The sequence below is a fragment of the Agrilus planipennis genome, unplaced genomic scaffold (genome assembly GCF_000699045.2).
Source record: "Agrilus planipennis isolate EAB-ADULT unplaced genomic scaffold, Apla_2.0 scaffold344, whole genome shotgun sequence".
Taxonomy (NCBI): Eukaryota; Metazoa; Arthropoda; class Insecta; order Coleoptera; family Buprestidae; genus Agrilus; species Agrilus planipennis.
The window spans coordinates 165,557-192,602 of NW_020439077.1; the positions used below are offsets into that span (position 1 = coordinate 165,557).

At 35.2% G+C, this 27,046-nt stretch overlaps 1 protein-coding gene across 6 annotated transcripts in view; it reads left to right on the top strand.

The window, feature by feature from the left end:
- Positions 1-27,046, top strand: part of LOC112903862 (zinc finger protein Xfin-like) — a 51,367-nt gene that overhangs the window by 18,607 nt on the left and 5,714 nt on the right. For 3 of the 6 annotated variants that reach the window (XM_025977310.1, XM_025977307.1, XM_025977309.1), the window contains exons 2-5: positions 15,568-16,466; positions 18,126-20,128; positions 21,215-21,425; positions 23,285-23,652. In XM_025977310.1, the coding sequence (XP_025833095.1) occupies positions 15,582-16,466; positions 18,126-20,128; positions 21,215-21,425; positions 23,285-23,652 (3,467 nt within the window). In that variant the 5' untranslated portion in view covers positions 15,568-15,581. The other 3 variants (XM_025977308.1, XM_025977305.1, XM_025977306.1) reach the window with 3 other exon arrangements.

Here is a 27,046-nt window from a genome sequence, read left to right on the forward strand (position 1 = left end):
TATTGTCTAGGTACATGTATGAAGATGTTATGTAATAGACGAAAGAAATTACTTTTGTTGGCAGGAAATTTTGCTGCAGCACAGAGACAAGTGAAAATAAAAAAAGTATCGCGATCTTTTTTTCTCAATGTCAGACGCTCTCGCTTGGTTCTCGCGCAGATGCTTTTGAAGATGGTCGTGCCAAGTTAGTCTTTTGAAGATGACTGGCTGTCCTAAATTTGATAGTTTGAAGGTCTTCTTTGGATCGTCACTTTGTCACATGACGCATTTTTAGCGAGGTGTTCGAGTGAGGTCATCTTCTGCTTTTAGGATAAATGAATTACTATGTGCTTTGGTCGGGAAAATTTTCGCGCAATTTTCCATTACACTTGACCGCCTGTGGTTTTCTCATGTAAAGTACAGTGTTCTTGTAGTTTGTTTTCAACCATCCGCTCGTTTGATATTGCTAAGTCTGAAAAAGTAAAAGCGTAATGAAATTTTATAACTATCAGAACTTCAGAAATGAAAAATAGTTACCAATATTGTACCCACTTTTTTGATTGGCATAGATTTCGCAAATGTAGTGCAACATCATCGTACATACAAGTGCATACGTTTTTATTGTATGTTTTAATGACCTTGACAGTAGTACGTTTAATGCATAGTACTTACAAACATACCTATTTATTAACATAAATATACATTTGTGTAGTATCATGTATGCATGTAATAGTTAATTCATTAATTATACAGATGAACTTAAAATTCCAGATACATAATTCATATAGCCAAAGTGCTAAAAATTTCTGTTTTAAAGCGATATTACCGAAAAAACTTATCTAACTATTTCTTCATACGTATGTAGGTATTCTTGAGTATCCAGACTTTTTGCTATTAGGTAGATATGTATCTTGAAAAAAAAAGTTATCTACGTATTCAACTGTCGGAAAGTTACAACTAATTTTCTTCGAAACTGATTTAAATCAACAAATAGAAAGCGAACGTATTACGATCAATAGCAATTGGAGATCCAATTTGTCTATCTTAGGCTTGGTGAAAATTCGATTTTGATTTTTTTCTGTTATATCATCATGCACCTAGATAATATTCTTTGTCTTACCTATATACATTTCAATTGGTATGGTATTGTATACCGTATCTGGTTGGTAGGTAAGAAAACGTCTAATTAAATAATGTATTTACTGCCCCATGGATCATTTGTGATCGACTAATCAATAAAGAATGTAAATGATATGAATACACAATTAATTATACCTACATGTGACAAATATATTCAAAAGTAGCGTGAATCATTTCTTATTCTAATTGTTTATAATAAATACAAGCACTTCTTGTAACTAATACTAATAAACAATTAAAAAACCTCATCTTCAAATCTGTACCATCAAAATCGACTTCAGCAGGACTATTTGTGTTTAATGATTAATAGTATACAAATGGCCATACGATTTAAAGAAGACAGTTGTTATTTCAATATTACTTAACACTTTTACAATATTATTTATAATTATAGATAAACAGAGTAGTCTTTTGTTTGTTTGCACAATCGTCTGTTAGCCACGTATATTTGGATTGCAGTTTTGCAAACGATTTTTAATTCTTTGAAAAGAAATAATTGCAAATTTGCTACTCAATTTAAATAGTTTAACTAACTGGCAAGCATATTTTGTTTTTGTTTATAACAATGTTGCATAAGTGGCTACTATATAAAAATTGCATATTCAATTAATTGTATTGTTTATAAACATACCCATTATGCCAGGCATTTATTTAAAATCATATAATGTTTTTATATTCTTTTGTAGTAAATATACCCCGTTCATGAATATGGTACCTATGCAGGATGCATTCAAATTAATTTTATATTCTATTATTGCATCGCAAGGCGTTCAAATAATAGACCAATAAAATTAAAATAAATTTAGTTGTGTTTAATCTGAATGCAAATAAGAATTTCACATTAATTATATTTTTAGCAAAAATAATGTCAGGAAGTACTTATTTCACACCGCACATGAAAATCGTTGACATCATTAGATTCTACGTACATTTTTTCATAATTATTACCCCTCTAAGTTTAAGTTTAATAAATACTTTCTATCTTCCAACAGTTTCATGAGCGCCGTTTTATGTTTACAGTATTTTATACATTTTAGTAAATATTATCTCAAAAAATACTTATTGGGCATCGCACTTGAAAACAGTTGACACTATGAGATTCTGCGTACTTCTTTACATAAGTATCCCTTCTCAAAATCTAGTAAATACCTTCCATCTTCCAACAATTTCACGAGCGCCTTTTCATGTTTTCATTATTTTATGCATTTTAACAAAATACCAAAAAATATTTATTGGGCATCGCACTTGAAAACAGTTGACGCAATGAGATTCTGCGTACTTTTTTACATAAGTATCCCTTCTCAAAACGTAATAAATACCTTTCATCTTCCAACAGTTTTACGAGCGGCTTTTAATGTTTACATTATTTTATACAATGTAACAAAAATTATACCAAAAAAATACTTATTGGGCATCGCACTTGAAAACAGTTGACACCGTGAGATTCTGCGTACTTTTTTACATAAGTATCCCTTCTCAAAACGAAATAAATACCTTCCATCTTCCAACAGTTTCACGAGCGCCTTTTTATGTTTACATTATTTTGTACATTTTAGTAAAAATTATACTAAAAAATACTTATTGGGCATCGCACTTGAAAACAGTTGACACCATGAAATTCTACGTACTTTTTTACATAAGTATCCCTTCTAAAACCCTAATAAATACCGTCCATCTTCCAATAGTTTCACGAGCGCCTTTTTATGTTTACATTATTTTATACATTTTAGCAAAAAGTATACCAAAAAATATTTATTGGGCATCGCATTTGAAAACAGTTGACACCATGAGATTCTACGTACTTTTTTACATAAGTATCCCTTCTAAAACCGTAATAAATATCTTTCATCTTCCAACAGTTTAACGAGCGCCTTTTCATGTTTACATTATTTTATACATTTTAGCAAAAATTATACCACAAAAGTACTTATTAGACATCGCACTTGAATACAGTTGACACCATGAGATTGTACGTACTTTTTTTACATAAGTATCCCTTCTAAAACCCTAATAAATACCGTCCATCTTCCAATAGTTTCGCGAGCGCCTTTTCATGTTTACATTATTTTATACATTTTAGCAAAAATTATACCAAAAGATACTTACTGGACATCGCACTTGAAAACAGTTGACACCGTGAGATTCTGCGTACTTTTTTTACATAATTATCACTTCTGAAATACTTTCCATCTACTTTTCTTGTGATCGTTTTGTGATAGGGACTAAGGCCGGTTTGGGTATTTTGCCTGACCAGTTCTTATAATTTCCGGCGTGAAATTCCTTAGTAGAAATATTTTCGAAAACGGGTAGTGCATTTGAAGAATCCTCTTAATTAAATAGGAGACAAATAGAAAATCGGTTTGACAATGACCTTTGCATTCGCGTGGCATAAGAAAATTTATTAATTACCATCCTAACGATACTAGTCACGGTTACAGCACAATAACCAGTTTTATGTATCCGTAATGTAAAGTGTTACAATGAAAATACCAGAAAACGCGAATGTCGTCTTTAGTACATATATTAATTGATATCAAAGCGTTCTTACAGAAGATAAATTCATGTTTGTACTGCTCTGATTCTGAAAATCATGAAGAGGGCATCAGAAGCACAAAGTTTTCCCAATTTTTTTAGAAGGCTGAAACATGAAGGGAAACTGTAAGCCAACAAGTCGACTGGTCGATCGTTACGCAAATATTGGTCGATATCAGTGGACTAGAGGCAGTCTGAATGTTTTCCTCGTCAGCTACTACGTAGGTGAAAAATGTGCACATTTTAATAATTTAGTGTTGCCTAGAAATTTTTTATATCAGAATTAAAAATTGTAACTCAAGTGAATACAAATCAGAAGGTACTTAATCGAAGTAATCATCGAAACGAAATAGAAAATCTTCGACAAATTAAGTTAGTCTCATTACATTGCGAACAAACTCTGTAAAACTCTTGTTGCCTTATTGTTGCATGCATTTTTTGTGAATTAGTCATTAATTCTTTTTATATGGTTTTTCTTCGCTTCTTTTGTGGCAAGGTTGTTTGATTAAAATGTTTCAGTTGTCTTTTAACATTGTAACCTAGAAAACGCTTGTTCCCGTGAAGAAACGCGAGACCTTCGCTTCGACTTGCTGCAGTAGATTTAAATAGTTAATGTAGTTGTTTGCGTCTATATGCGGCGAAGCGTCAGCCTGAGCAGCGGTTCGGTCGTGGAAAAAAATCCAGAAGCCGAAGAAAACCTTCGTGCTTATCTTTTAGGAATAAACATTTGCGGTACTGCTCCAACCGCAGAGTGAGCCTTGGCCGGAAACGGGTCAAGGCGTCGTTGGGGCCAGAAGTCAACTATGATCTTCAGTGTATGTATTTACAATGTCGGTCACAAGCAAGAAGTTCTATTAGCACACAATTGGGGACGTGACGAATAACATTACGATATTAAATACTCTATTTACGATTGACGCCCGATTTATATGGACTGTCTGGTATTGTTAAATGCGCCTTTTTTAGAGGAACAACAAGACAGTCCCAAAGACTTCACTTGGTTGTTAAACTACTTAAACCAATTAAAGTGAAGCTTGTTGATGTTTTATTTCGGTAGTTCAGTAGGAGTTTTCTTTTATTTGCTTCTGTAAAATCAATCGAGACATACTGGATATTGGTTCAGTTTTCCAAGAGTAGAAAACGTAAGTCCTTTTTAAACGGAAAATTATTCGCCATTAGTCCTTCATTTGATGATGAGGATATCGTGGGTAGAAAAGGTTAGAAATGAAGAGGTATTGGAAAGAATAGGCGAACAGAGGACATAGGCGAGATAGGTTGGTAGGACACCTTCTCAGGCATGAAGGTCTAGTCAGAGACATATTAGAGGCAGAAACAGGAGTTAGGAGGGGTAGAGGTAGACCTAGATTAGATTACTGTTCGCAAATAGTTAAGGATGTGGGCTGTTCTAGTTTTAGGGAAATGCGAAGTTTAGCTCAGGATAGGAAAGAGTGGAGGATCTTGTCCAACCAGTCTTAGGTCTGACGACCTTATGATGATGATGAGTCCTTTATTTCTAACAGTCCACTTGCTCACAACTGTAATCACACAGTTTGTGTGAATCGTCGAGAACTATCAGAATCTAACGTTTCATGTAGAGTTTGACAGAGGGTCATTTTCTGTAAGGATCTACCGAGGTCCTTTGCTCTAGAATCGTCACTATATTATTGTCAGTTATTTGACCATGCACAAAAGTCTATCATTATCTTTTGAAATGATGGGTTCAACACATGGCCTAGAAATCCTTGGGGTCGTGGGTGCAGGAAGAAACTGAAGCAGCTTTTTGGGTGCTTTACATGTTCACACACGAATAGGTTTCTTAGGTGGGATTTTTTAAGCCCATTGCACTGGATGCCGTTTGGAGGGCATCTAAACTAATTCATCATCTTCATAAGGTCGTCAGTCTCAAGACTGGTTGGACACGCATCTCCACTCTTTCCTATCCTGAGCTAAACTAACTAAGAATAATAAATTATGTAAAGCATTTAATTGTTGTGATATCATCATCACCAACAACGTAGGGTAGTCAGTTTTAAAACTGATTGAATACTCTTCGTGAAACCTTATTCAATCTTAGCATTTCTAGAAACTAGAACGTCCGACATCTATTATTCTTTACGCATAAATGGAAGTGATACAAATTGTACACAAAACGTAGATTCATGATCATTTTTCTACCTACTACGTTAATAGATGTTTTAAATAGCAGGATTTTCTTAAGTATAGGGCCTCGCATAAGTAATTTTCTATGAAAGAAACAACTCAAGCTGTAATTACGTCTTGGTGCACATAATTGCCCATCTGATATAAGAAAAGAATCAATAAACATTTTTTTATTTGATGACCAAAATATTTTCGTAAATTATTTAAAGCATTTAAGGACTTAAAATATTCACCGTATAATTTATTGTATTGTAAGTTTAACGGGAAAATTAAAGCAAACATTTTTTTTTAATAGGATTTTCTCTATCCAAAAAGTTAGTTTTTTTTTTAAATTATCTGAGATACAACTAGCAAAGCCGCGATATGTACACATTGTTTTTTCATGGATATAATATTTGTTAAAGAACTGATACTAAAGATATATGTGACTGTTATTGTAATCACTGATAGAATAATTAATTCTCAGAATGACTCTTCTACGTATGTATTAGATACGTTTGTGTAGCATTCTTTATATTTACGCCCTATTAGGCAAGGAGCGAGCCTTGAACACACTTGATTCTTCAACCGCTATTATATTAATGCACGAGAGCAATAATGAAGGACAATGAAAACAATAGAATAAGAAAAATTGAATGCGTCCGATATTTATTGGTTCTGTAATCGTTTAATAATTTTAATCATATTGATTTATCGAATATAGAATATCTTTCTTGTTTCTCTTATTGTACTTATAAGCAGTGTTATTTGTTGTATGGTAATGCGTAGGAGGCGTAAAATATTATCTAGTATTGTTACTTCTTACATTGAAAATGAGGTATATCAAGAAATTTATTGTGATTCGTTATATCATCATTAAAGACAGTACAACTGTAGGGATAGATGTGCAAGGGCAAAAGATTAGTATGCTTAGATTTGCAGATGATATAGCAGTATTAGCATCTAGCAAGGAGGACCTAGAGATAGCTTTAAATAAAATGGAAGCGGTATTGACAAAACAGCATTGTATGAAAATAAATAAAAGTAATGGTATGCAAGGGAAGAAAAAGTAGGGAAAGAGCGAATATAAAGATAGGAGACGAAAAATTAGAAGAAGTGGCTGATTTTAGATACCTAGGAAGTCAGATAAGTCAGGATGGAAGGAGTAGTAGGGATATAAAGCAGAGGATAGCGCAGGGTCGTGTCGCCTTTAATAAAAAGAAGTCACTTCTATGCTCGCGAACCGTCAATTTAGAAATTCGAAAAGGGTTATTAAAGGTGTATGTTTAGAGCACGGCGTTGTACAGGTGCGAAACATGGACAGTGGGCGCGGCGGAAAGGAAAAGGTTAGAAGTGTTCGAAATGTGGTGTTATAGGCGAATGATGAGGATATCATGGGTAGAAAAGGTTAGAAATGAAGAGAAAAGAATAGGAGAACAGAGGACTGTATGGAAGTCAATAAAAAATAGGCGAGATAGGTTGGTAGGACACCTTCTCAGGCATGAAGGTCTAGTCAGAGACATATTAGAGGCAGAAGCAGGAATTAGGAGGGGTAGAGGTAGACCTAGATTAGATTACTCTTCGCAAATAGTTAAGGATGTGGGCTGTTCTAGTTTTAGGGAAATACGAAACTTAGCTCAGGATAGGAAAGAGTGGAGGTACGTGTCCAAACAGTCTTAGGACTGATGACCTTTGGATGATGATTTTGTAGACAACTAAAATCTTACATAAAATTATATCATTACGTACAAATTTATTACAAACAAAATTTTGAATTGATAGTTTTTCTTCTGTAGCTCCAGCATCTTTTAAGGAAAATGGATCTAGCGGTGACTGATGAATGTATTTGATAAATTTAAGTATTTACACTTACTCTATACTTGTCAATATTAATTCATTTGTGTGAACCTGTTTTCGTTATTAATTTATTAAGTGTTTTTTTGGATGGTTGAATATTTCATTGACGAAACTACTGACCTATGAAAATAAAGGCTAATTTTACCGCGTTACATAAAAACTCAACAAAACCAATTTACGATTTCATGCTTTCTTAATCGATGATTAATGTTACTTTTAACAAGGTTTGATGAAGAGAACTAGTAAGTTATTATTATTTTAAGGATTGTTTACTGATAGTTATATTGATAAGATAGATAGGTCTATTTTACTTAGAAAAGGAAAAATGTCGTAATTTTAAGGATAAAGGTAAGCATAGTTTAATGATAGATTTCAGTAGATAAATATGTAAATAACTTACATAACAAAACGAACAAATGAAGCTTCAGTACACATAGTCTTAAGTAAAATAGAAGCGATAAGGATGGAAATGTATGAGATAAAAATAAAATGGAAATATTGATGTGTAAGGGACGTGAAAGTAAAATTAGAACTAATATTAAAATGGAGATGAAAAACTAGACGAATTCACTCATTTTCGATATTTGACAGGATCAAAAAAGTTACAATAAAAAGCAATCCGTTTAGCAAAAATTCTCGTGTGCGAAGGAGTTTATTGAATTGAAAGGACCGGAAGAATATTTTTATGTATAATGAAACGTAATTGTTTATAATCACTATTATAAGATTATATAATATATTTTTTCATAAGCAGTTCATCCCTGATAATCAATTAACCCATTTAGATGCGTCAGTATTTCCTATGATATGCCACATCTAAGTATCCTGTCTTATCTTGAAGAAATGCTCCATTGTACTAGTGCTTGGGCTGATGTAAGCAATTTAAGTCTTCATGAGGACATGTACAGTAATAAAACAGTGGGCTGTTTAGATGAAAGGTCACCACAAACCCAAAGATATTCACACATATGCAGTAAGCATGTGTTTGTATGTGTGTGTGTGCAGAAGCCATGTTAGTCATAATAACGATCGACATTTACAGAACTTTTAAATGTATCATTTGTCCAATGAAGCATTTGAAGCATCTGAAAATGAGCTCATCTAGCCAAGTGTTAATTTGCATGACAAGAACTTGACGATTATTCTAGAGATACCTAAATGAAATTATCGTAAAAAGAGGCTACATAAAACAATAAACCACTGTTAATGTAGAACAAACAGAATAGCTCAAAACCCCAACGCCAAAACAAGACACTGTAGTTGTCCGAAGCACTTTTCGGTAACAAAGTTACCTTCTTCAGGGACTTCAAACTACATCGGAAGATACAAGATATAAAATTTTAATGACTGAGAAATTTCCAAGTATGTAGGATCAACGGACAGTATTAGTTCGTTGGGAAATTTTAAATTTTTGAGGATTAATTTTCGCATACTGGTAGATGTTACAATGTAAAAATGTGTTCTACGTAGGAGAACAGAGGGCGTTGTGGAGATCAATAGGGAACGAGCGAGATAAGGTGGCAGGACTCCTTCTTAGACAGCTAAAAACATATTAGAAGCAGAAACAGGAGTATATGTAGACCTACAGGAGATTACTGTTGGTCTAGTTTTCAAAATAGTAAGAAGTGGAGGTGCATCAAAAGGTTGCAGACCTTATGATGATGATGATGGTATAACATGTATTAAAGTCCAAATATTGAATATTAATTTGTCAATTATTTTAGGATAAATTTGGTTCTTTTTTTAAATTCCTTGCTATTAACACACATTTTCTGACCAATGAATGTTAGAATGAATGTGGTGTTATAGGCGAATGATGAGGATAACGTGGGTAGAAAAGGTTAGAAATGAAGAGGTATTAGAAAGAATAGGAGAACAGAGGACTCTATGGAAGTCAATAAAAAAATAGGCGAGATAAGTTGGTAGGACACCTCAGGCATGAAAGTCTAGTTAGAGACATATCAGGGGCAGAAACAGGGGTTAGGAGGGGTAGAGGTAGACCTAGGTTAGATTACTGTTCACAAATAGTTAAGGATGTGGGTTGTTATAGTTTTAGGGAAATGCGAACTTTAGCTCAGGATAGGAATGAGTAGAGGTACGTGTCCAACCAGTCTTAGGACTGACGACCCTATGATGATGAATGCTAGAAAAGGGTCTAATATGTATATGCTCTATGTCTTGAGTTTCATTACAGTTAGTGTGAACCATTTTAAACAACAAATACTACATCATCGGATATGTTTAAAAATGACAATGTCTGCAAAAATTGCAGGTAAATATGTACTTGACTGTTGTTACGTTGTCTGGCGATATACTTCCATGTTTTTTTGTGATTATTTACTTGAAATGTTACAAATACTGTCTGTCTATCCATGTGTACGCATGATTAAGAAGTGCTAATATTTTCAATGCCATACTTTGGCTTGTTTTGCGGCTACTATGATCTAATGCCTATAGAACACCAGTTTCCATACCACAAATATTCTGAAATTGTTAGTAGATCTTCTAGTTTTCGGAAAATGAAGAAAAAGTAATCAATAACTTTTCAACCAACGCGCCACTTCCATAATCCCATGTGTAGACTTTTTCAGATAATAACATTATCTGAATATATTGAATAATGATGATTATTTATTCAAGTGCTAAGGACATGTACACTGTACAGGAACAATTGGGGGCTGATGTTAATATTTTATATTGAAGATGAAAATGCTTTCACAAAAACTTGGTAACTTTTTAAAATATACGGAAAATGTTTTGTTTCTTTTTAGTTACTTTACGCCTAGTGCTTTGTTCTGCATTATGATAACCAACTTTTCTGTTTTTCTCCTTTGTTGTCTACAGCCTGATAAGAGGACAGTAATGTTTCAAAATCGTCGACTAATTTTAAGTCAAAACACGATTTGGTAATTCTTGAACTACTTTTGACGCTTTACATACGTGACTTAGTATAATGTTTACATAAATCTTGGTAATTAGTTACCTGTTTGCATACGTTGAACGCATTGTCCGTATCTATACCTTTAAATTGTGAAAGTAATATGCAAAGAATATTCTGGGTAGGTACATGTCTTTTATGCTTTTGTTATAGATTTTTAACTGGCTTATTTTATGTGGGAATTGTTTATTGACTGCAAGCTGTCAAAAAATTAGATATGTATGTTTTTTGTCTAAAAAATTGCCTTTTACTGACTTCATATCCCTTCAGGACTTAGAAGCACTCTAATTCAAAGGATTTTTGGCAAGGGTTTTGACCCAGTTTTGCTTCAAACTCTAAAAAATATATATAAATATATATATAGAGATGTTAAAAGTTAAAAAAATTATTATATTGGCGTACTATGAAATATGTAATTCTAACTATACACCTTATCAGTGAAATAGTATTCGATCAAAGTGCTGATCTATTGACTGGTCTGCTATAGCGATAAAGATCGTCAATAATTAATTACACAGCACTTATTGATAAATTAATAGTTTTTTCTACAACATTTTCCACCCAAATTCCGCGTATGTCGACTGTTTTCACCGTAATTGGTAAATGTTTCCACTTATTTTACTTGAAATAGAGATTGTAAATATTTTTTTTATTCGTCCGACACTTTTTATCATTACAGTCTTTCAAAAAAAAATGTGATTAAACACGAGTTACTGATATCGATAGTCCTTCTTGTCAGACACAGTAATATCATTATTCAAAGAAATTTTCTTGATTAGATAAAAGTCGGACGCAGAAAACGATTTTTCTTTTGGTTTGGTAAAATTTTTTTGGCGATTCAGCAGTTCTTTCAGTATTTCAAATATTGCCACTCATTTTAATAACTTTATAAACTACTTCATGTTTTTTTAAATTGCGTTTAGCATTTAGCGAATCAGAAACGGTATATGTATGTATGTAGTGTGTTTGGAGGTACACTATGTGCGAAGGTCGCGCCACGCGAAAAATCTTAGTACAAGGATTAGAGATAAGATGTCTTGTACATTTGTTTTGTATGTACACTTATTAGTTTTGTAAACAATACAAACATGCAATGCCACATGACTACGAGTACACTACATACAGGTGGCTTTTTTTGGAAATAAACGAGCAACAAACTTTATATGCGTAAATATTCCAACATAGATCTCTGAGCATGATGCTGGGGTTAGGACAGGAGGCTTCCTGAATCCTTGTTATGATCCTTCTGTAGTTACAGTGAAATTCGTTGCCTGTTTTTCATTAAAAATGTTTTGATTCTTGATCTAATTAAAAGGTACTTAAGCATAAGGGCATATCTAAAACAATACATCAAACTTTTTGTCAATTGATGCATGCATAAGTTATTTGCATCGTTGTTTTAATTACTTTCTGTATGACTCTCGTACTATATGCACCTGATTTTAAATAAAGTGTGAATAATGTGATGTAACCGTAGGAAGTAACTGACCATTAAGTGTTTTTAGTTAAAATGATGTCGCGGAGAACCTTGGTTCGACATAAAATTTTTAGTGTTACTTAGCGAGAATCGATAAAATGGAACACTTATGCATACAATCGTTGTCATGAATCTAGTTATATATTGGTGGACGAATGACTTAAAATTTCCACGTTGATTTATTGCTTGATTCTATGTATCTACTTGAAATGCTAATATTTTAGATCGTAGTACATTTTCGCGTATTGTTTTTATTTTCCTTTGGGGTAATAAGATAAAAAAAAACAGACTTTACTGATGATTATTATTTAGATAAAAACCGCTCAGATAGATTGGTAGACGAAAATCTTAAAAAACATTTGTTTACATTATGAGCTTTGAAGTGTTTAAAAAATCAGACATGCACCTTAGTTTTATTCATGAGTTCTAATGAAAAATGAATCAGCACATTTTATGATAAACCGTTTTTACTACGTTGGATTAGTGATTTTTTTGTTTTTTGTTTGGCTTTATCTTTTTGCTCATTTGGTCGAATCCATAGGATTCGAAGTAGGTATGAATGCAACATGAATTTTTGGTGTTTTGGATTTAGGTAGAATAAGTAGATCTTCAGTATAATATAATAATATTGCAATTTATTTCTTCTACATGACCCTTTTTAACACTTTATTTTATTTAATATTAGTTAAGAAAAGGAAATGAGTAGAATTGTAGAGTCAAGAGTGTATCGTAGCCATATCGCTTAAACGTAGAGAACGTAATCGCGCTGTTAATATTTACTGAAGCCGAGAATTTCGAGCTGCAAATTCTTCCTTAGCCTATTCTATCTAATCAGTTTATTGATGTATTTCCTTAGTGACACTAAAATGTTATTAACGTCATTGCTTTAAATACCTAAAGCAAGGAACAAATAAGGTTTTATGTTTAAGAAATGCCGTCGTAAAAACTGATGTCGCTTTTCTTCGTCAAGAGGTTCTATTATCCGCATGATAACGACCACACCGTTGCTTGTCGACGATTCTTATCAACAGTTTTCAGTTATTCTTATTTGTATTTTTATTAATTTCTTTAACAGGAATACCTGCGCAATTTATTGTGATTATTATTGTAATTTAACTGAACAATTAAACACTTTTCCATAAAGATTAAGTATTTATAATACATAATGCCATTTGGAAGGTTTTAGTAAAAAAATTGAGAGAATGAGACTTAGCTTTAGTCCGAAAAAATGGACTATTGTTATCTGTATGCTTGTCTGTCTGTTTTTTAAAAGCATCATTGTCCATCAATACTTGTAGGGTAGTTTTATGTGTATGCTTGAGCCCTAGCTTTGATATTTGGACTAATAGAAATTTAAGGAAAAATCTTTCTTTTTCAATTTTTTTCAAAATTTAGCCCTAAAAAATCTTGAACTACTTGAAACATTTACACTACAAACATGCAGATTTCAAAAATATAAATAAAGTCCTACGAAAGTTTTGTTTTCCCTTTTGAAATACGAAATTACAAAACCATCACTGCGTGATTTTATTGAAAATTTCAGTTTGATTTGTTGAACATTAACGACAAATTCAATGTCATTTTTGTCAGTAAAAAGTATCTAGTGGGTATCATAAAAGTAGTATTTTAAATTTAAGTGAAAATATCATTCGTTTGAATGGTATTTATTGGTGTACGTGCACAAATCGTAAAAGCATGTTAAAATGTTGATCTTCTTGCGTTTCCAATATCTACTATCGAAAGACTCCGATAAGATATGAAACGGAAAATGTGTTTTTATTATTAACAGGCTGTTCAGCAACGAAGCCAACCTGCCAAAGATTATTGTATGTTCTAACTCATAAAGTATTTCATCGGTCGTTACTATTATTGCTATTATTATTAATGGAATAGGTGATTCAGAATATTAACTTTTGTTTCTCGATTCTAATTTTGCTTCCTACGTTCATTCAAAAGTAGATCGTAATAAGCTTAAATTTGTAACACACGTTGCGGCTAGCACCTTAAACTGTTGATTTATAGTAGGTACTAATGTAGTACTAACTTATAAAAAGGGTACCATCCTTTTCAATAAATTGCCCTGAAATTGAGAGTTATCGTGATTCTTAGGACCTACTTGCTTTATGATAAATTGACAATATTATCGTTTAAAAATCTACTAATTAATTATCATTAACTTTTCAAAGTCACTTATCTATTACTTAGCAAAGCAAACACTTATGCTTTATACATTTTCGTAAAATGTGTGTCATCTAAATTGAGATAATCTTCAAGATGGGAGGTAAAATAGAATAGGAAAAGTGTTGGAAGTTGATTCATGAACTGTTATCGATTTTCTTCGTATAAGTCTCTAATGGTAATGATGATTCAACTTCTTATTATTTCTGGAATTCTGTTAAATTTTATGACCAAGTTATTCTCCGTCTTAAATTTATGAAATTTTCTCATAAATGATTGTTGAAGTGTCCTGTTTTCTTCTGGGGTTTAACGAAAAAAATGAAAATTGAAATCTAGATACCTAATACTTATCTACAAATTCCTCTTTTTAAGTCGTTATCCTTTTGCTTACTAAATATAAAATGTGGTGGAGGTGCTAGACGTCATATTAATAAAAGATATAAATAAAAGAGATAGCGTAATGTGCATATTTTATTTCAAGACACAACTTACGATTTTTACGCATGTCAGGTAACAAAAAATTATACTGGCTAGAAAAAAATTATATACGTTATATACGTTCGATTACAAAAGGATTCTTTTATTGATAAATGAATAGAGAAGTTGTAAGAAAAGCTCTGAAAAGTAAGAAAAGCTGTGTTGCAAAATCCGTCATCAATCAAGTGTAGTAGTAGTAAGCGTGAAGGTTTTCATGAAGCCCGAAGAAAATACGCGTTACAGCTTGCGGCAGCGTCTGTCCTGCAGCGTCGTTTGTAGAGGTACGTCCGTCGCGGCGTGCGTGAAAAAGAGGGACGAGACATCTGGCGCACTTGGCTCGCCGTTGTCGATCGGCATTCCCTTTAACATTTCGAAAAGAGCCAAAGCAGGCGGTGGTCGGGATGACGTCGTGTCGTCATCGGCGTCGTTGTCGTTGTCGACGGACTAGACGGCCAGCAAGCAAACATTCACGTTAAAATTGGATTGGATTGAATTGGGAGCAGCAACTAAAAGACGCTTTCAGATCTCTTTCGAACGTCGCCGCCGTCGTTGGTTGCTTGCTTGCTTGCTTGCTGGTCGACGCCAGACGTCGTTGTGTATCGATTCATTCGGCGGCCCTGGTTACCTTAGTCTCTCCCAGGTAAGCACAGTACGACGAAACTTCGGCGACCACCACTTTCTAGTTGCCATGTCAACTCAACAGTCGTCTTCGAATATAGTGAAATGTCAAACGTTTCTTTTCATTCTTCGAACCGTACCAATTTCTTTCATGTAAACGTAGACCCCGTTCTTCGCGCGTCCAATTTAATGCAGCAACATAATTATCGTTATCGTTCCCGTTTTGTTACAGGACCGCGGACTATTATGTCCCTGCCTTCGATGGTACATCGATCAGGGAACGGTCTAGTTGTTCGCAGTGTTGTCAGCGGAGACGCAATATACGGCGAAGACGTAGAAGAGGAGGAAGACAAGGAACGTGAAGAGTTTCGCGACTTGCCCGATTGCAAAATCAAACGAAATTATTCGTGCAGCAGCTGCGACTTCTTCACGCAAAATCCCAGACATTTCCTGTACCATTTGCGTGATGTGCATAAAGAGAAGGTGAAAATATACGAGTGCCCGAACTGTATCTACGCATCGAAGCATTTCCAGAAACTTCTCAGGCACGCCAAAATGGTACACGGCGGAACGGACGGGATGGAACTGCCGGAATTTCCCCGGAAAGGCAAGAAGCGCAGCATGCCCGAAGAAGATACCGAAACTAATTCGGAAGCTGTCGAAGAAGAACCGACAGTTTTCAAGTGTTCCTTGTGCCCTTTTACATCGAAGGGACAAAACCAACTGACCAGGCACGAACGCGAAGAGCACATCAAGACCAAGTTCTTCCGCTGCACCAAGTGTACTTACGTGACGCATATGAAGGCCAGGTTCACAAAACACGTCAAGTACCATTCAATGCCGATGATAAAGTGCGAAATGTGCGATTTCCGGACGCCTTACAAGTGGAACCTGGACAGACATTGCAAGAACCACAACGGTAACGGTGCCTTCCGGTGTTCCGCGTGCAATTTCACGGCGGACATAAAGCAAAGCCTGACGGTGCACGAAATGAACCACCACGTTCCGCCCGTGGGCCAAGCGGCCGGTTTGGGCGTAGGAAGAAGGCGCAACAAGGTGGGGGCCAGCGATTCCGTGGGCGCCGAGGAAACAGCATCGCTGGCTGCTGCTGCTGCTGCTGGTGCACACCAGGTAAGTAAGCAAAGTCGCGATATCTCCGACCAAACTTTTATTATATTTTATCGTCGTCTATTGTGAACACGACACACGATAAGGACACACCGATCTTTGCCTTGGGCGGCATTCGGGCGATAAGTAGTAGTGTTGCCGTTTCTTTCTTGTTTAGTCATTACTTAACATCTCGCTGTTGTGATTAACTCACTCCGTAATTTGTTTGACATTCGCATCGCCTTTATTTGAATGTAATAATATGCGCGAATTGTGTACGTATTACGCAAAATGTTTCAACTCGACTAGGTACATACATACCTAATGGGATTAATAAGTTATCGCTGTAGTTAGTTTGTCAGCTGATTTTTGAGTGAACATCCCGATTTCGCCGACCGAAGCCAGCGGGTAAAGTAAATTTTCTTTTTTAATACAAATATGTGAAACTGTTATCGAATAAAGTTTGCTTTTATCCTATTGCTGCAGATAAAATAAAACTAAAATTGTTTTTAACATTTTGAGCAACAAATAATATCGGATAATAAATCGGTGACAAGTACCAAAATTCTTGGCAAACAAAGTTGCAGTGTTGTAGTTCAAAACTAAAGGTGGAAACGTTACGTACCTACGTCCGTCCTACTGAAAATAACAAGAACTTTGCTCTCCTACATTCAAATAAAAGACTCGTAAACTTTAATTTCAAGGCTTTTCAAAATTTGTAAACGTTTACATCAGTGTTTACAGTTTTAAATAGGCTTTTTCAAAAATAATTATAATAATCGTAACACTTTCGGCTTTACGAGTACACCGAAAACAAATCGGCCTTCTTTTGATGAACAGACACTCATCGAAAATTATTGCATATTGCATAGAATTTTTATGGTAACGTTGAAAACTTCGTTTGATAAACAAGCGACTACTATCATGTACATATAAAGTCATTTATAGTCGCATTTTATCTGCAATATTTTACAATGACGTTATTGTTTCTTGATGATCCATTACTCCACGCCACGATGGTTTAATCGGAAAATAAAAAGAATAAAACCAGCAATAAATTGCAATTTTGTTTTCATATTTGCCCCTTTTCTACATATTTCGGAAACGTTTCTCGTTAAAATTGCGACGATAAATCGACTTCCAAACCAATTTGCATACGCTTCTTAATACAATAGTTTAGCGCAGTTGCAATTACAAAAGCCATTAGTTATTGTTAACACTTAGGCGTCCTTGAAACAATACTACATATGTTTTAAAAGCGATACCTATCCGCTTCTATTTATCGAAGACCATGCGGTTGTTATCGGCTGTATGTAGGCATACACATACAATACCTGTATAAAAAAGTATTTGTTGTTTCTCATTTCGTTTTTTTTTTTCTTTTTTATTATTTTTCCGCACTAATAGCGTACGTTAGGTGGGCGAAACATGTAGGTATCATACAATGTTCTAAATTTAAAACGGAATTACTACGATGCGTGCGTTATTTATACGGTGTTCCACCATCAGCAGCATCGGCCGATTTGTTTTAAAATAGTTTTTGTCGCGGTGAGTTACATCATTTCGGCCAGCTGATGTTGTCGATTCGCGAAATGTTTTTATTGTTTTTGTTAAAGAATTCGTTCTCCCTCTCTCTCTTTTCGTTCCGTTTGTTGTTACGGCTCGTAACTCACGTGCTTTCAGGTGACCGAGCCCAAGGAGGAGCACCCGAAACAGCAGCGTCGATCGAAAGCAGTCGCAGATAGTTTGCGAAGCAAAAAATTCGCGTCCGAAAGGCTAAAAATACCCAACAAGAAGTCGAAAAGTGCCAAGAACCAATCGCACCAGGGTTGCCACGCTTTTGGATCTGACTTCATCCATCCTGACGACATCATCCATCATGCCAACGGCAACATCTACATCAAGACCAAGTGCAAGCTGTGCAATTTCAAATCAGCTTGGGAAGGAGAAATGGCCCGCCACGAACAGAAAGTGCACAACATTTTAAGAGATAATATCGTTGCGACCAAGACGGCTCCTACTCCGAACCCGGTCCCACCACCGCCACCCCCCGTCGCGGCGAAGAAACCCACCCGGCCCGTTCCCAATCTGATACCGTTACCGTTCAAGATGCCCAGTAGACCCGTGGCGTCGGAATCGTCACCCGCTTATCATCCACCAATCGAGGAAGTCATCAGTCAGAAAGACATAAACGATATCTGTGCCAAATCGGCCAACAGTGCTTTGCGCGATTTTGCATCGTTGTTCAACAGCGAGGACGTGTTCAAGACACCCCCGACCGTTCAACGGTCACCGGAACATCCGAAAGTTTCCGGCGCCTCTACGACGACGATGGCGTTCAAGCGGAAAAACGCGTCCTTCTTTGACAAACTGAAGGAAAAATTGATGACAGGTGCCGGTGAAAGTGTCAGTTTGACGTGCCAGTATTGCGGACACAGGAGCAAGTGCCTCTCCGAACTGGCCGGACATCAGAAAGCCTGCGGCAAACAGGAAGTGCAAATTCAAAACCTCGCGCCCATACACAACATCAGCTCGTCGCGTTGTCAGTATTGTCGGCAGCGTTGCAAATCCAGCACCGATCTCTTCGTTCATCTACAGACGTGTCCGGAAGCGATCAGAAGGATACACCAGCAAGAGCTGAAGGAAAACCATGCCGACGATACGGTCGAAATGGACACGAATTGCGAAGAAACCGACGACGACGGATATTTCTACAGGAGCAATCCGCACCCCATGGAGAATCGCGTCTTCGTCTGGAACAACATCGAAGTGCCGCTGGACATCGAGATGGACAACAGCAACCACAACAACAGCGGACAGTTGTACATCGATTTCGGTAACGACGACAGGCAGGAGGACAACGTCTCCTTGGACTTGTCCATCAGAACTCAATCGCCCATGAGCGAGAACAGCTTCGTCGGATCGGAAATCATGCACAATAATAACAACAACAACAACAATAATAATAATAACAACAACAACAACAGTACTAGCAGCAGAACTGGAACTTCAACGGAAAAAGTGCCCACCCATGGTAACGATATTGCCACGGCTCAGGTGGCCCAGCATAAGAGGGTCTTTAAATGTCCCCACTGCAGTTTCTGGGCGTCCACCGCATCGCGGTTTCACGTGCACATCGTGGGCCATTTGAACAAGAAACCGTTCGAATGTTCCCTGTGTGCTTACCGGTCCAATTGGCGCTGGGACATTACCAAACACATCAAGTTGAAATCGGTCCGGGATCCTGCACACGAGCGTGCCAAAGTTCTAATGACTGACGAAACGGGACGTCGCAACTACACTAAATATAACAAATACTTAACGGAAATAAAATTTACGGGTGATCATAACGAAACAAGTGGTGGCGCTGGTACGCGACCAAAGAACAACACTAATAACAATAATAATAATAATAATAATCACGATCATCATGTGAATAACAATAATATCGGCAACGGTGATCCTAGCTTTAACCAAACGTTTCCTTCGAAAACAGAGTTACCAAAACTTACCAGAGCACCTTCGAGTAGTGATTTTAGTCCTTTGTTGAAGAACTCTCCCCTTCGACCGCCCCCTCCCCTAAAGGCAGCCGACGAAACCTTTTTCGCTAAGATTTCCTCCGAGAAAAAGAAGAACAACAACGACGCCAAGAAAACACTGTGGAAATGCAAAAAGTGCAACTTCAGGTACGTCATTCATTCATTCACTATTTCAAATCCTGATTCGGGCTTAATGATCGTCATCGGTTGCAGTTGCTTCCTAACGTTTCGCTAGCATGAGCGGTGAGCTTCTTCACAGGTCCTTTGATGCCGGATGTAGACTGACTACAGTACGACCTTTAGACTCGAATCAGGATAGCACCAGTATTACAGAGTAATTTTGTTCTTAAGGAAAATTACCTAAGTGTTTGCTACAAAAAAATTTTAAAGATCTTTAAGATTTGCTACATAATACCCAAGTGTTTGCTAGAAAAAAGTTTTTCAAAACATCTTTAATATTTGTTACATTTTTTTGGCTTGTTTGTGTACAATATCAAGCCCTGATAAAGGCATTAATTAAAACGAATCAGTATTATAAAGATAAACGCAAAAGCAAAAGCGTTATCTTCCCAAACAAAGTATTTCAATTTGTTTAACTTTACAGTTAATTAAATATTTTATTTAAATTAAAGCGAGTCTGAAAGTATAATAACAAGTGTATTATTTCCTGTATTTTTTTTAAAACTAAAGACAACAACATCAATTGGACACATTCTATTCGTTCTGGGTGAAATTTCGTTTGTACGGTATTGTCCTTGTGTCCTTTTTTACTAAGAAAAAGTTACTTATGTCATATGAAATTTAGTTAATTTCCCTATTATTAGAACATCCGAAGTCCTTAACTATTTGTGAGCACAGCTAAGTCTGCTCTACGTATACTCCCCTTGGCTCCTGAATCTCCATCTGATATATCTCTGATTAGCTCTTCATGCCTGAGAAGGGGTGTTCTATCAACCTATTTCGCCTATTTCTTATTGACTACCAAAGAGTCCTCTGTTCTCCTGTTTACCTCAAATTAGTTAGGAAAAATTGTTGCTGCTGTCACACCCTCGCCGGGAATCGAACCCGGGACCTTTGGCTTTACGCACCAACGCTTTAACCACTAAGCCACGAAAGGTGACAACAGAAACAACAACATAAGTACGTTTTGTTGTATGAATCTTTTATTGTCAAGAGTTTGTTATAATCTTTTAAAAGAGCCAATTAACTTAATGTACTCTTTCGTTTTATCAGGGATGCATCGCATGAAAAGCTTCTCGACCACGTGAAAGGTCACTACCAGCAAGACATTGGATTTCAAGGTAATAACGTTAGTGGAACTTCGTCAGACGGTCAGGCCCTTAATAATGATGAGGCAAGTGAAGGCAGGGCAATACTGCGAGGGCATGCGCCCTTTCGGTGTGGGCACTGCCATCAAGTATCAAATTGGAAGCATGTTATTCAGGTATACTAACACGCTTGCGCATGCTTGTACTAACGGATGGTGTGTAGTTTTACAGTTTTCTTTTCTGATCTTACAAACTTTTCGTAGACTGGATTTGCTAAGTGGTCTCCACTCTTGGTACCTATAACGTAGCTCTGTAGAGGATGAAAAATTGCATGTAGAACTAACCTTCGGAGTTTCATTTTTCAATTAACAATTACGAACGTACTAAAAAGTCGCGGTTTTACATTTTCAATTAAATGGTATTTAACTTCTTCGATAAACAATTGTAACTGATAAGATTACAATTTGATATAAAACTGAGTCCTTCTACAACGTTTAAGGAAATCGAATAATAGTTATGATTAAAAAGACTTATTACAAATTGTTTTGTTCACTTTAAAAAGTTTTCAACAAATTTTATGAAAAAGATATGCAATATTAATTATTATTTCGAATAGTATTTATTTTGCATACGTCTATCTGATACAAAATACACAAACAAAAAATCGTAATATTCCATTCACTTAAAATAAAGTTGGTCATTGGAATTAGTGTTAAAGCAGATGCTTCAGTTTTCTGCAATTGGTTTTTTTTCAGCTGAATACCTGTTGAAACAATCGTACAATAAATTGATTACATATGAATAAACAATAATCATTTATCAATCATATTCAAGCAGACTTATCACCACATAAATATTTCTAAAATCAAACTATGTTTGAAGAAATATAACATCACCTTATGTTATTTCAAATTTTAAATGCATTTGTCAGAATTTATATTTTTTATCTAAAAAGACAGGCTGCAGTTTTCGTGATCGTTTTTTATTTATTTATTTAAAAGATTGCTGTTCAAGTAATCAACTTTTATCAGTTACGTTCGAGGAAAAGAGCACTTTGTATTAATATCGAAAATATGCATCAAAATTGATATTCTGAACTGAAAAATACTTGTATTTTTTTTTTAATTAACAGATACGTTATTTTAGTTTGTAATGAAAGCTTGGCTTCATATACCTACTAACATTTTAATAACAGCAAGTTGCTGCATAACATTTTTTTTTTGGAAGGGAAAATGAGAATGAATTTTTCTTTTTTTAGAGCCAAAAAATTCAGGTCAGAGTTCCTGTAAAGGCGACATGTGGTGGGTCATTGTAATTTTATTTAAATTTTTTTTCATGAGGGCGTACAGCATGAGCAAAACATAAAACATTAATATTTCGACTGATCAAGGCGATTGTTCGAAAAAATATTGATTCTTGCTTCATAAATTAGTTTTAGTGCTAAAACCAACAAAAATCGTCTTAATCAGTTGAAAGGTGTTTGTTTCTAATATTAAGCATGAACAAAATAACATTAATAACTAACAGTAATCCTGATTGAAATGGAATGTTTAAAATTGATTATTATTAAGATGTGATGAAAATAATTGTAGTTTGAATCATGTTACTTTTTAAATCTTCCTTGCCTGTCTTTTGATATTTTTGTGATTGATGTGTTTTGTTGCAAATAATCCATAATACTAATATCAGCACAAATATAATTATGCCAATTGCTCTGGAAGAACATCAGAAAACAGTAAATACCTACCTCTTTATTTGAGGAAGACTATAAGGATTAAGGATAATAGTATGAAGTTATTAAATGTTTGTTCTTTACATAACTAGTTTACAATCTTTTTTATTATCTTTTTAAAGAGACCTAAAATAATTAATAATAGAGTATATTTTTTATAAATTTTAATCTCAATAGGGTTTATTAATATTTAAATGAATACGATGCTCCAGGATTTAAGAAAATCGTGTTAAAATAGAATAAGTACCTAAACGTTTGTTTGGAATGAACTGTTATTAATGTTTCCTGTTTCTTTATTTCCAGAGGCACTGTCGTCTAAAACATAGGGGTGACATTCGTGTTCTAGTGGGTACAAAGTCCGGAGTTGAACGATTGGAAGTAGACGATCAAACGGACGAGCCCGACCACGTCGATGTTCCTCAAATGGGTACTTTCAAATGCAAGCAATGTCCCTTTTCAAATGACTACAACAAAGAGTTCGAAAGTCACCTTGCTTGCCATGTCGCGTCATCCGATAGCATAATGAAGTGTTATTTTTGCACGTTTTTCGTGTCAGAAAAGGACGATCTCTGTGAGCATTTAAAACTCCACGGCATCACAGAACCGGAAGATTACATGTTGAAAATGATGGAGAGGAACGGTTCCGAAGCAGAACTCAGTAAAAAATATAGGTGTGTTGTATGCCCTTACATTACTAATAGTAAATCTCAATTTTTATATCATAAACAATTTCACAAGCCAAGAGGTGGCCAGTACTCCTGCAACATATGCAGTTACAACGTTTCTAAGCGTCATCTGCTTCATCAACACCTTAAAGTACACAGTTCTACTAATTCATTGACTGATAATAGCGAAGATGTAATAGATGTGGACGAAACGCCAGAGGAATCCGAAGACGGATCATCCGCAAATTCCAGTTTCGAATCGCAAAGTTTGCCTGATATACCCCTGGTGTGGGTGAGCAAAGGCGATAAGATTTCTAAAATGTTCAAGTGTCGTTTCTGTCCACACGTCAACTTGAGGAAAGTTAATATCCAGGAACACGAGAAAATGCATGGATATCGTGAAAAAACAAAAGGTAACGAAATCGAACATCGCTGTAGTGAATGCAATTATGTGTGCAATAATGCTGGCGTTTTGTCATCACATTCTAAAGTTCATCAAGGTCTATATGGCCAAATCCACTGCCTTGTCGACTCGACTAAATCTGACGACGAACAAATTCACGAACTAAGCCGTCTAATCAGTTTACAAGCGGCCCAAGAAAACGATTCTGTCGAAAAGACGGATGAATACGAGAATCCAGAAAACAATACAATGGATACGGAAGAAGAAGATGGCGAAGAAAAGGACGACGTCGATGACTCTTTGCTCTATTTTTGTCGTAAATGCCCTGCAAGATTTCTAAAAGAAAAGGAATACATAATACACATGCGTTTCCACTGTGTTCGTCTGTTTTACAAATGCGAATTTTGTACTTACTCTGCAAGACAGAAACCACATTTACTATCGCATAGTAAAGTTCACACTTTGGAATACCAGGAAAGAAGTAAAGAACTCAAAAGCATTTTCTGTGTGAATGATAAACACAAGCCACCTCGATTGGTCGTCCTGAACGGTGGCGAGTGGGTTGTTGCAGATGACGACGAAAAAGACTTCGAAAATGTCACCACTTCAACCCCAAAGCATAGAGTTACCATGAACGTTCCGTTATCGGGGACTGAATTGTTTCAACAAAAATCCGAAGCAGAAAAATTGAATGCTGCAGCAGAAAAAGCATCAAAACAAAATCCACTTCCGCCTTCACAAAGGAGAACTAGTATAACAAACGGAAATCCCAATTTTGTGTACCCCACTAGTTTGAAAAATGGGCAGGTGAAAGAAAAACGGTACAAATGTCACAAGTGTCCAAGTGCTTTTGAAAAACATGAACAATACAAAGTTCATTTAAGTTTGCATGGTGCCAAACAACGGTACAAATGCGATCACTGTGATTACTCCGTAAAGTACTATGCAAATTACGCCCAACATCTCAAAAAGCATAACGCGCAATCAGTTAAGTCTAGTAGTAATCATTCTGACAAAGAAATGAACGCGTATTTAACAGAAGTAACTGTTAAAACTGAAATTCAACATCCGCGTGCTTCGAAAAATATTTCGTCTAAAAGGGGTCTAACTGCGGATGCGGAACTCGACGCACTTACCATCGGAAATCAAAGACGATCCAGTTCTAATAATAAACACGTTCTTACAGGTGCGGAAGAGAAGAAAATGTTCTGGTGTTCTAATTGCCCTTATGTTAATCACAGGAAGGATGCCGTGGAGAACCATCAGAAACGTCACGTAAGCGTTTCTGGAATTGAAAATAATTACACGTGCGATCACTGCGATTATTCAGCACCCCAACAGCACTTCATTAGGGATCATTCAAAATTACATGTTGTAAAAAAGGAAGACAGTCAGACAGACGAGCCAATGGCTTGTGATAATGATAAAATGTCTCCCGAAGATATTAAAAGTGAATCAAGTGATGATATTGAGGAACATCTTGTAATAGAACCTACGAAAGTTAAGGAAGAAAGTAATACGGAAGTTTTAGACAACATTAATAACAACAAAGGTGATAAGACATTCGTTAATCCTGAAAATGGTGAAATAGTGAAAAATAAAAAGGTCAAGGACGAGGAGAGCGTGGAGAACGGGGAGGAGTGTGCATCATAGTCAATTGTTAGTGGTAGTATCAATTAATTAGTGGCTGTAAATTTCCTACTAATCATTATATTAAACAAGTACAAACTGTCACTTATTGCCTTCGTAGAGTATTTTTACAAAAGTATTGCACATATAAGTGTATTATATACCTACCTACCTACCTACCTAAGGGTAGTAAAAAGATGTTTATTTTCAGTTATTTTGTTTTATAGGGGGATTTAGTTACTTATTTAAATCATGCCAAAGCATTTAATGCCAAAATGCCATTCATTATGTTGATTGTATTTTTTTCTTTTAACTTAAATAAAATATGTTACAATTTGTTTCATTTTCATTTCAATTTATTTGCAGCATCCGTTTACAACATTTCAATCCCGCCGAAAAGTCTAGAACTATTTTGCTGGATATTTTAAATCAGAAAATTGGTAAGTTATGTTACTTTTAATATCTCCCTTTTTATTGTCCTTTGTTTCGTTTCGTTTTCTTTTAAAATTTAAATTGTGATTGAACAAAGGTTCTTAAAAGACTGTTGTTGTAGTTACACGCAGTTAACTCTATCGTTACTTCATAAATCCTTATCGTTTGATAATTAAAGAGAACAGGTTTACTTACAAATAAAAATTACTAATCTGTTCTGTAACCGAAATTTTACTGATAACGGTTTATTTATTAGAAAGTGAAGATAAAGGCATAAATGAAAGTAATCACTTTTCAAGATTCTCTGATTATTAATTGGGAGTGACTTTAAAATCATGGAATCAGTCCTACAACAGTTCTATGTATTCTTCATCCCTTATAACATTCAGAATGATTGTTGAACATAGGCGCGCATTTTTATGTTTAGAATAATCATGTAATTTTCGTCAATAATTTAAACCCTACTTATTTCAACGCGCAATAAAAAACTGTTATCACCACTAAATTCTATAAACATATTTATGTATCTTTAATCCATTAGAGCATTCAGAATGATTGTTGAAGGTGTCGAAAATTTAGGTGCGCATTTTTATATTTAGAATTTTTATTTAATTTTCGTCAATTAATGATTTAAATCCAACTTATTTCAACGCGCACTAAAAAACTATTATCACCACTAAATTCTATAAACATTTTTATATACTTTTCAGCTGTTAGAGCATTCAGAATGATTGTTAAACATGTCAAAAATTTAGGTGCGCATTTCTATGTTTGGAATTTTTATCTAATTTTCGTCAATTAATGATTTAAACCCTACTTATTTCAATGCGCACTAAAAAACTATTACCATCACTAAATTCTACAGACATTTTTATGTACTTTTAATATGTTAAAGCATTCAGAATGATTGTTGAAGGTGTCGAAATTTTAGGTGCG